Below are 11,762 nucleotides of genomic sequence, written 5' to 3' on the forward strand. Positions count from 1 at the left end.
TTGACAGTGTTTCCTATACAATGACTATATCGCTACCTTTAAGGAGCTGGCTGACCCTGAGATCCCAATGAAAGGCTGTTGACTCACTGCAGAATGACACTCTTCTGTGAGCTTGTGACATGAAGGTAAACAGCAGTGTAGAGGCACTGGAAAACAAAGGAGCCCAGGCTGCTGGATGCAACACTGCATTTAGAAGCACATAACCTCCTAACTTCAAGAAAAGACAAGAAGTCCTTTCTTCTCCCTTTTCCACAATGCCAGTAGAAGCAGTATGCAAACAAAAAGACCTGTTAAGTGGATCTGGAAGGGTTTTCTCTGGTCATACTGCCACCGTGGGATATGGAGTAAAAGGTAGGTAGGAACTTCTATTTCTATGTGCTGTGCATTGTCAGCTACTTTACTGGGCCTTCAGTAAAATCATAATCACTGCAATATTGCAAGCAGGCAGTCTAGACATCATTTTGGTGTCTTTTTCTTCATAATCACAGAGATATATTCACAGGCAGTGCATCAACTACCATCCAGCACAGCAACACAACAGTTTAATTTAGCAACCCCTCCACTGTTGCTCCTGATCACTCTCAAATATTCAAACCCATTTTACAGTGAACAGATTAATTTAGCCACTGGTTTTCCAAAAAGTACCCTAGAAATTTTTCAGGTTCACGTGCTGGCTTCATCTGAGTATCACAGTCTTTGTCCCACCACCACTGCAGTGGCAACTGAACCATAGGGATCACATCCCCACAACAGGCTGTGTAGGTATCAGTTTCCAGAGGTGAATCTACCTTTTCCTCTTCTCTCCACGTTTTCTCATTTGTGCTATGGCCGTGGCCACGAGACTTGACCCAGTCCCAGGCAGTCGGGAGGAGGACTGGCCAGCCCCTGCCTTGTCCATCACAGTGCTGGAGGGAGAGCCAAGCTGCCACAGCAGATCTGGTGCTCTGTAGAAACGACTCAGACAGGATAGGATTACATATTCTGCTACTCTCCCATCTGTGCGATGGGGCCTCTACACAAAGAAAGCCAAGTCAGCAGCTACCTTGCAGCATGTAGAGACACGGATACAATTCTCCAAGTAACACACGGCACTGGACAGGAAACTTGATGCATTTAACGCCAGAAGAGGACAGAAGAAAATACACCCACTTCTACAGCAGCAATCACAAACTCCATAGGGAAGAGAAAGGGCAGGTACTGACGGCAGAAAGAGAACAGTGCTGTTGTAAAACCCTTATAAGGCGCGGAGACACTCCCTTGTATGCTATAGGAAGAGGAAAGGCTCGAGTACGGACACTTTCCCCACGCAGAAGTGCCGCTGAGACCCAAGTTGTGTGTAACACAGAGCAATAACAGAGGTAGAGTCATAACAAACAGACATATGCTAACAGCTATAGGGGATATATTGTATTTGCTCATGTAACAGCCACACACGCGTACTGGCCTCATCGCCCAACCAGTTGCAGACAAGAGATCACCAGTTAGATAACTGGTAGCTTAAGAATAGACACACAAAATCACTGCACCCTAAATTTGGAGGGGAAAATCACAGGGGCAGGGAATTATGTGAACTCCATGAGCAATACAGTATTTCACTGTGGGGGAAGGGTTAGGATTGGCACCTGGCTTTATCAGCGCACTCATTTACCAAATCAAACTGTCCCGGAAAGCAGCCAGTTGCCCTTTAACTGTGTTCATGAAGTAAAAATTGTTTAATGGGGTCTGGGATTGGAAGGATATGGATCAGATCCAGACGAGATTTGCCAAGTATTCTTCGTACAGCTATGCGGCAGAGAGACAAGAGGCTCCGGGTGCGGCCTGCAGTAAAGAAAGCAGAGAAAAACTATTGAGGGACAGAGAGAGGAAGAGAGAGGGATAACAGCGTGTAAATTGTGCTGAAATCTGGCTGACAGCAGAGGAGCCATTTACCCCTTCCAAACGCCGAGGCCACGTCCTGCACAGCAACACAAAGGCAGCACAGGAGAGCTGTGCATGCACAAATCCTCCCTGCGAGGAGGCCAAACCTTTTGGCCAAAGATTTGAAGCAACAACAGCTGCCACATGGGCAGTTTGGAAGGGCAAGCTGGAGACTGCATGGGGTTGTGACCATGAAGCCAGTCCCTGCATGAGAGGGTTCAAGAGATCACTGCCAAATCCACACCAGGGGAGGCTGTGAGAGGCTTTATACTATTCGGATCATTTTAAAATAATGTGGACTTTACTTTTGCTCTAAACCGCCCCCTGGGAAACAACAGCATTGACAGCCAGCTCAGGCCTTATCCCAACTTTCTTTTGAGGGCTTCTTTTGAGTTCATGGAGAGCTCTTCCAGCACAGGGACAAGAGGATGGTGGTGTCCGTGTTGATTCAGGAACTGGACCTCCAAGGCACCACTCCATTATCCTGCATGCTCTACCTGAGGAGTCCCATTTGCCTCCTAAACCCAGGCTTAATGGAAACCACCTGCTCCAGCTTATGTGCACCTCTTCTCAGCAGAAGTCCAGGCAGGTTTAAAAACCAGGCACGTGCAAAACTGTGTAACTTTGGGGTTGGGGCTGGGGGTTGTATCCCACATCCTGAATCCCTTTCAAATTTCTCTGGAATTTGAGAGGGAAACCCCACTTCCGACCCTGGTGCAAAGCCCTGGCCTTCACCAGCTGAGCCTGGTGGCTTTACGAGGGGCTGCCCTTGCTGGAACAAGGGTGCACACTGTATTGATGTTGCTTTTGTTACCAAAAAGAAACAAATAGCAGGTAAATTTAGGTATGCTCAGGTCTGAGTCTCTGGTTTTCTTCTTTTGTAACTCATTTTCTTCCCAGATGTTAAATGCAAAAAGCCAGCTTTTTCCCCACCTTTTTCCACCACCATCTGAGCTCCCCCCTGCCATTTGCTGCAACCATTTGTAACTTTACTTCCCAAGCAGCCTGTCCAGATACAACTACCTCTTGGGTCCCTCCCTGGGCACCCCTGCAGAGCACAGGGTCACTCAAGAACAGTGAGGGCACATCTGCATGGCTTTGGAGAACTGGGTCTCACTGGATATGCCATAACCTGCCTGTGGTTTGCAGACCTAAAGCCCAGCTCTGATAGGATCTCACTGTCTAAACCTTGCCTCAGGCTGCTGAGGACATGGTTAGGCAAAGGAAAAGAGCTGGGAGAAAGATAAAAAAGGTAAAGTTACAGACAGAGGTTGGGGTGCTGAGATAGGCATCATCGGTAGCTGAAGGACTCGAGGGAAAACACCACATGAACGTACAAAATGCAACAGGAGAAAAAAAGGGAGTCTAGCTGCAGGCTTATGGGGAAGCCATTGGGTTGAGTCATCGGTGTTGACAGAGCCGGAGCCAGGCAGCAACTCAGCAACACTGAGGATCATGCCAGGGAGCCGCAGAGGCAAGCCCCACGGTCCTCTCCTGCCTGATGCCTGCCTGATCAGCAACAGCTCTTTGGGAGCCATATGAGCGGTGGTGAAGTCATTAATGCTTAGCTTTACAGCTTGTTAAATCCCAGTTATCTTTTTTGTGTGTTAGAATTGCTTTACACTTTTAAGTTAGGTATAACCTGTTTACACGATCTTTTTGCACTTGGCTGAAGGCACCTTAACAACAGACCCAAAGAGGATGGTAACACCCACCCTACCACCTTAACAGCTCCTAACTACCAAATAAACTCTCCAAAGAGTTATCTTGAATCCAGAGCAAGATAAAACCAGTGCCACTTCAGTAAGTCAAAGCCACTTACCCCTTGCTTCTTTGAACACCTGCAGAGCCTCAGGGTTGACTTTGACCCTTCCTGTGGATTCAACTCCCAAAGCCTCCACTTTCACCAGGTTCAGATTGGCTCCAAAGTCAATCAAGAGGTGGACGAATGCTGCTTCACAGCCATGCCGCAGGACAGCGTCCATCACACACACTGGGGAGCCCCGGGAGAAGCCTTGGATGTTGATGGGCCCGCAGCAGTTAAAATCCGGGTTGGCTCCTGCCTGGAGCAGCAGCTGGAAGCACTGGAGGTTGTGGTAGGCAGCGCTGATGTACAGTGGGCAGACCACCAGTGTGGTGAGGGGCCGCAGGGAGAGGCTAGGGACCCGGGAAGTGAGGTGGTGATTCACGTCCACGTCTGCGCCGTACCTGGATGGGTGAGAGAGAAGAGCAGAAGTTTGGAAACAAGGGCAACAGCACCCCAGGGAGACAAAATGGCAGGGGATGAGGCTGAAGGACACCCAGAGGGTGAGCACCCTGCCTGTCTTTGGTACCTCTGGGGCCCACCACCCAAGAACCACCCATACCTACCCTGAGAGGGGCCTTGCAGGGCTTCTGAGCAGGGATACCGTATCCAGCATGGTCTGATCTTCAAGAAGCAAAGCTGTTTCTCTGCCCGCAACAGCCCAGGCTTGGGAGAGAGCAGCTGAGGAACATCTTTCCTTGCCCTCCTGAAGGATGTGCCAAGCACAGCCTTGGCACAAAGGACGGCTCAGCCCTGAGCCAGCACCACGTAATGTTGGATACTAATGAGCTGGCTGGGGAGTGGGGATGTTTCCAAATGACTCATTTGAAGATATGCAGTGAAATAACTTCCCCACCAGGATAAAACAGGCCAAAAAGCAATACAGGCAATCGATCTGACTGTCACAGACAGCAGGGAAAATGAAACAGAAATCTGTGCTCAACAGCAAAACGTATATGACAAAATCCTGCTCCTGAAGGAACTGGGGTGGTTGAAATCCCATCAGAAATCCCATCAGGGAGTCAAAAAGAGGCCTTTTCCCTAGTATTCAGCTCAGCTGAAGGGATGTACCTGCCAACTCTCAGCACGTAGGAAACTGGAAAAACACAAAATAATTGCGTCAGACCTTCCGCTCTCCCTGTCCATCCTGCACAGCTCCATTCACAGGTTATATCTTGTACTAGATACCGCACAAGAGATTACAGTTCACTGGCCAGCGCTCCACGTGCTGAAGGGGAAACCTCAATGAGCTGCAGCAGCAGACCTCTCAAGCCTTCTGCAACTGGCTTATGCCTCACTCTACACTACAGAGAGACCCGTTCCTCACACCTGCGCTGCATGGTGCCATGGTGTCCCAACTGCTCCATAAGCCCTGCGGCCAGAGCAAAGTGGGCTGAGGCTTGCTGTGGCGTAGTGAAGGCATGCGAGCAGGCTAAAGCCCTGCTCAATGGACACCAGCATTGTCATCAAACAGAAGCAGTGCCCGCAGCATACTTCTTTTTGGGAAGTACAGATGGCACTAAGTTGTGAACGAGCAGAAAACAAGGCTTATTGGCTTTGGTTCCTTTCATTTTTTTGGAGGAAGTGAAGAATGTGGCCAAATAAATGGGAGCAAAAAGGCTAACTGTTGCTCTCTGGAAAAGCATGGAATTTGAAAAACGGCAATGCTGCGGAAAGAAGAGACGGCAGAAATAAGCACTTATTTCCCCCAGGCTGGGTAACACCCAAGCAGTGGGGACACTAACTCCATCTACTTCACATGCAACTTGGACAGGAACAAGGAGGAAGACAACGCAATCCCCTAAGGAGTAGCTGGTTTTAATTGCAGCATTGCACATCAAGCAAAGCCTTGTCCCTTCTCCCCACAGAGGGATAAAAGGTTCCTTCACCCGCCAGTCCCCCTCCTAAAATTGCAGACTAAGCGTTCAGAGAACTAGATTTTTTTCTGTCTTCCTAGATAGCATTATATTCCTTTCTGCAGTTAATAAAACAAATAAGGAAACCACCTGGGGACAAATTCTGCCTCAAGGCAAGCACAGCTCTTGCTGAACCCAGTAGGGACTGGTCCCTATCCAGCACATACTTAACCAAATGCTTCAATTCTGAGGAAGGGAATAGTCTCATTTAAATTAAGCACACACAGAACAAGGGCCAAGGAAACTTGTCTAAGAGCTGCAAATGGCATGCAATGTATTTGTACCCCAATGCACAAGATCTCCCAAGCATGAACATCTTGGCTGAGATCTCAGGAGACCTGTGGGGTGGAGAAACGAAGAAAAAGGATGGAGCTAGGCAGTAACAACACTGCTGAGTGTGAGCTGGTCCTCGCACCAGCCACAGGACCGAGCTTTGCTTCCCAGGCCAGGCAGCTGGCCCAGGGATTACTGCAAACTAAGGGGACATTCCCATCTTTTGGAGACTTCCACAGCACTTTGCTGAATCTGCATCACTTCACCTAGTTGGAGCACAGAGGGCTAAATAAGAAAAGGTGTCTGTTCTAGACAGACAATCACACATATTCCCTGTAGATAAACCTCTTAAAGTCAGACTACACGAGCATTTGGATAGATTCATCTGTGCTGCTGCGGGACTTTCACAGGGCTGTTGTATGGCCACTGCCTCTTACGGCCATGTTCCTGACCAGACAGCAGGTACCCTTCATTTCAGTCTTTTTTTTTTCATTATTGTCAAAATTCTTGGTGGAAACCCCCAATTCAAAGCAAAATACAAAATTCTGCTTTTATCACAGTTAGGCATGCGCCTGCGGCATCGGGATGATTTGTCAGATCTCTTTTTCACTGTTTTTAGTGTGGCAAAAGGATCCTCGTGTCCTTAATGCACTGGATCAGCCCTCAGTTACACTGCCAGTATAATGTAGCAGTCCGATCCCATCGCAGCATGATCACATCACAAGCTCTTAGGAAAGTAATCTATACCCTGGCAATATAACCATAAATATTTCCGCCAGCCGTCTTATAAATTGCCATTCCATAGCTATGTGTGTATTTACTATTAATGGATACAATTTCACCTATTGCTTGGTTAGCTGGTTCAGCAATTGTGGTAGGATTCAGGAATCCTGATTGTGCTACCATAAGATTAAAAAAAAAAAAAAATTAACCAGATGATGTTCGTGAGCCTGCAGCAAGCCTGAACTGGGTTGGGCTTTCTTTTCAGGACACTAAGGCTCTCTCAAGCTGAATATGCTGAAATATTTCCTTATATCTCAGTAAACGTGTCTTCCTCATCGCATTCCCCCTGCCAAATCCTTTAAATCAACATTTTAAAAATCTCTGAGTGAGCTTTGTAACGTAAGACTGCATTTTAAAGTAAGCAACTCTGAACAGATCTGTGAAATCTGTACTCCGAGATATTTGAAATTTTGGGCAATCTGACAACTTGGTATTAGCTTAGCAGCCTTGGGAGAGACATTGTCTAATAAAAAGATATTGGACAAACTCCAGTTAATTTTTAATCCTGAAAGTTTTCCAAAATCTTGCTTTTAATATTGCTGGCAAGGTATCCCAAGGAGTAGACACATAAATCAATGCATCAGCTCTCCATGTGCTGCTGAAATACCATTTGCTGCATTTCACCCTGCCTTAGTGGATATATCAGGGGAGATTCTCAGGAATGCAGCATGTGAGCTGAACCCTGTACCAACAAGCACGTGGCGATGGGGACATCCTTCTCTCAGCTGCTGAGAAAGGAGCAAGGAGGGGAGACCGTCTCTCCTTCTTTCTACTTGCCAGCTTCCTTAAAGCTGCACTTGTATGAAAATTAACTTCCCCACAAGCAAAAAGGAAAGGAGAGAATCCCCAAGTATTTTGAAATTTTTCTATTCAAATCCTTTTCGTTGTTATTTTCTAGTATTTGCAGTCATTGAAGGGATTCCTTGGAGACTGTTTCTGTGTGAATCCAAATAAACTTTCTTCTCTTTTACTATATTTCTTTCTACAACCTACATTTTGCCCTTACGATCCCTTATTATTTGGTGTCAGTGGCCCATATAGTTGCTCAGCATGGTCCCTTATACAAAAAGCTTCCAATTTAGAAGAAAGGAGGTATCATGGCACGCCACAGAGAAAGAAACTCAAGTTTGCACAGCCTACTGCTAGACCTTGAGCCCACTCACTGCTGGTGCTGCAGAGGAAGTTTCCTGAGGGATAGGAGGTCACCGGGCACACACGACCCAGCTAAGGTTACTGTTCATCACCTCATAGTGATGGCCATCACTCCCTGCCCCAGAGATGCCACCCCTTTGATGGAGCTGTGCATCAGGTATCCAGCAAGGGGAGACTGAATCAGATGCCACAGAGGGTGTCCTAGTAATGGGCAAAAGCCAGGCAGCCAAGAACAGACAGTGCCAGCGACAAGCATCTCTCCTTCCAATGACAGAGAATGGTCAGAGCAGCAGAGCTACACAAAGGAGAAATACGTTTCCAAACAATTTTTGGTTTGCTGGAGGATCCACCTCACTCATAAATTCAGCCAGGGGCATGGAGCTGGCAGTCGAGATGGAGGCAGGGGGGGAAGATACTTTGCAAGATTTGGCTCTGACTGAATAGTGGATGGTGGGCTCAGAAATGGAGACTCCTCTCTTGGGCTTTGTCTTAGGAGAACAGTCATGGGAGTCACACAGCAGGGCACAGACCTGTTGCCAGGGCCAAGCAATAGGGAAGACACAACCTACATTTTGCCCTTACGATCCCTTATTATTTGGTGTCAGTGGCCCATATAGTTGCTCAGCATGGTCCCTTATACAAAAAGCTTCCAATTTAGAAGAAAGGAGGTATCAATGATTCTATGATTCTATGATTCTATGGCACGCCACAGAGAAAGAAACTCAAGTTTGCACAGCCTACTGCTAGACCTTGAGCCCACTCACTGCTGGTGCTGCAGAGGAAGTTTCCTGAGGGATAGGAGGTCACCGGGCACACACGACCCAGCTAAGGTTACTGTTCATCACCTCATAGTGATGGCCATCACTCCCTGCCCCAGAGATGCCACCCCTTTGATGGAGCTGTGCATCAGGTATCCAGCAAGGGGAGACTGAATCAGATGCCACAGAGGGTGTCCTAGTAATGGGCAAAAGCCAGGCAGCCAAGAACAGACAGTGCCAGCGACAAGCATCTCTCCTTCCAATGACAGAGAATGGTCAGAGCAGCAGAGCTACACAAAGGAGAAATACGTTTCCAAACAATTTTTGGTTTGCTGGAGGATCCACCTCACTCATAAATTCAGCCAGGGGCATGGAGCTGGCAGTCGAGATGGAGGCAGGGGGGGAAGATACTTTGCAAGATTTGGCTCTGACTGAATAGTGGATGGTGGGCTCAGAAATGGAGACTCCTCTCTTGGGCTTTGTCTTAGGAGAACAGTCATGGGAGTCACACAGCAGGGCACAGACCTGTTGCCAGGGCCAAGCAATAGGGAAGACAAGGATGTCCCTTTGGGCACCTCTCCACTCTCTTTCCTGTCCATCTCTTGGCCAGCTTCACCAGGCCTGTGGAGGCACTGGGCATGCAAGGAGGGAATGGATGCTCCGAGCCCCATGGGGGAATGCTTCTTCCCCCAAGGGAAGAAGAGAGGGAGGTAGACCCACCTATCTCCCGCCCAGGACCATCTCCAGCCTGCATCCGAGCTCTCACCTGATCAGCTCCCGGAGGATGTCTGCCCGGCCCACGCGTGCCGCGTGGTAGACAGGGGTGCTGCGGTGGTGCCGGCTGCCATTGGGGTCAGCCCCAGCTTCCAGGAGGATCTTGGCACACTCGAGGTGCCCATTGACCACAGCCACGTAGAGGGCGGTCTGCCCCTTCACGTCCACCAAGTCGATCTCGGCCCCTTTGCGGAGGAGGAAGTCGACGCAGGGGCCATGGCCAGCGGTGGCAGCAATGCGCAGTGGTGTGCAGGGCAGCCAGCCGCAGCACCACACCGACTTCTCGTTGATACGGCTGGCATCAGAAGGGAGAAGCGTTGGGTCAGAGAAGACCTCCTGCCACCTTGCGCCACCCCACCTCCCCCAGCCCCGGAGGAGGATGCTGGGAGAGCCCAACCAGCTCCTTTGAAGTCTTCCTCCCCATTTTTGGCACTTTATAGCAGCCCTGAACAGCTCCTGCCAATAACCTGGCTAGGCGCTGCATGTAGGTAGCCAGAGACTATGGCATGTACCGGAGCAGTGCCTGGAAGATGGGCTTTATCGCAGCTCTGCTGTGTCAGGAGCTGCACATATGCACTGTGAGGGATAAACCCTGCCTCAAAACTCAGTCAAGATTACCAATAAAAAAAAATAAAACACTCCCTTTTTACAGGGAGATGTCCCAAATCAGAAGTGACCAAGCTGGGGACCACAACCGTTTAGTTCAAGCTGCTCCAAAAGGGGCAGAAGGTTGTCAAAGCAGCAGGGAAACAGCAAGAGGACACGGGAGGAGTGGAGCAATGTATGGAAATGCAGGCGTACGTCCATATCACACCATTGGCAACATCCACACTCAGCCAGGCACCATGGGATGACACAAACACAAATCCAGGGAAACTCAGCCCTGCCAGCAAGGAGTAGGCTTGGGAGGTGCGGCCATCCTGCACTGAACAGCATAAGTAGGCCATTAGCATCCTTGTTGGATGGCTGTACTGGCATAAGAGCCTTTTCCAATTTATAGAAGACATGGCTCTGGCTGGCAGCTGCTTAGACCTCCTCTGAAATCACCTGTATTAGTTGTCATGCTCATCCAGGTCTCAGGTTAGCCCTACAAATCTCATAAACATCCAGACCTCACTCCCAAATTCTCTGCAAATCACTGCAGGTACCATTTTAGCAGGAACACGCAGAGAGGAAGGGATTTCTTTAAGGCCAATGTAGGCTGGCGAAAGTGCTCTTTAACCAGCGCACCAGTGGATTTGCTCTTCTAGCTCACTCCATGCAGGCCCATGTAACTGGTACAGGACAAAACAGTTTTTATACAGTGCATTTACAGAGTTTGCTAGGAGAACAATGCCACAATTTTTTTTCAACCATGTTTTAGGAAGAGGAGTAGTATAAACCCCACATCAAGCCCTTAGCTGTCAAGTCTTATGATAAAAGTGTTCTCTTTAACCTTGGAGGTTTGGGGATCTCCATCCCATACCTACCCCCAAATTCAAAGAAGTCATTTCTCTGTTCACTTCACCACCTGTGTGATGGAGCTGCAGGTCCAGCCCTCCTCGTCCCGCCGAACTCTGCTTTTTCCTGCAAGGAAGGATGCCTGGCCCTGCTGCCACAGGGTTCCCACACAGCATGGGACAAAAATAAGGCAAAAATCTCAGACCAAGGGACCTGAGAGCCCCAGCTGCTCAGGTGGCAGAAAGAGGGGCTGGGTCATTCTCATTTTTGCTGAAAGGACACTTTTCTTGAGGCTGGGAGACATTTTGCACTCTAAGCAGTTTTCTCCATGGTGCAGGAAAATTAATTAACTATCCTCATGGTCACAGACTTAGCACTGGGCAGATTTTGTAACATAGAGTGTTTCAGGTTTGTATTCAATTGTAATCCCTTTTGTATGTTTTTCCCATTATACGTAGGCTCCTATTTTCATGGTATTACATTTCCACTCTGATCTGAAAAGAGCTCGTGCGCGGCTGCCGCACGCTTGCGAACTGGCTTGAGATTTGCCTCCTGGGAGACCACGGGGGATGATTTCAGGGGCGAGCGGAGCATCCTCCCAACTTGACACCTCTCCTGTAAAAAAATGGAGCGGGATGGGGTCTCCAGAAGGAGCAGGCTGTGGGGAGATGGGTGTGGGGTGAGCAGCCCCAGGGAGCCACTAGCCAAAATCGTTTAAGCAGGACCTCGCACCCTTGTCCCCGTGAGGGTCTCCAAAGCCAGCGTGAGGGTGCGGGCAGGGTGGGGTGTGAGAAGTCCCCCTCACCTTTGGAAGCTCTCCTCTTGCAGCAAGCTCTTGAGGGTGGGCAGGTCCCCCACGTAGGCCGCATCGTGCAGCCGGGTGTCCTCGCAGTGCTCGATGGGGTGGTCGCAAAACTGCTCCCGCAGCCACTCCCTCAGGTTACG

At 49.1% G+C, this 11,762-nt stretch overlaps 1 protein-coding gene across 1 annotated transcript; it reads right to left on the reverse strand.

Moving 5' to 3' along the window:
* Positions 1-1,209: 1,209 nt before the first annotated feature.
* ASB1 (ankyrin repeat and SOCS box containing 1) lies at positions 1,210-11,762 on the reverse strand (the record flags this gene model as incomplete). The annotated part of the gene is made up of 4 exons (XM_009320838.1): positions 1,210-1,818; positions 3,740-4,125; positions 9,370-9,672; positions 11,623-11,762. Coding segments are annotated over 4 exons (963 nt in total), but the record flags the coding sequence as incomplete, so codon positions are not given.

The sequence above is a fragment of the Pygoscelis adeliae genome, unplaced genomic scaffold (genome assembly GCF_000699105.1).
Source record: "Pygoscelis adeliae isolate BGI_AS28 unplaced genomic scaffold, ASM69910v1 Scaffold63, whole genome shotgun sequence".
Classification (NCBI taxonomy): domain Eukaryota; kingdom Metazoa; phylum Chordata; class Aves; order Sphenisciformes; family Spheniscidae; genus Pygoscelis; species Pygoscelis adeliae.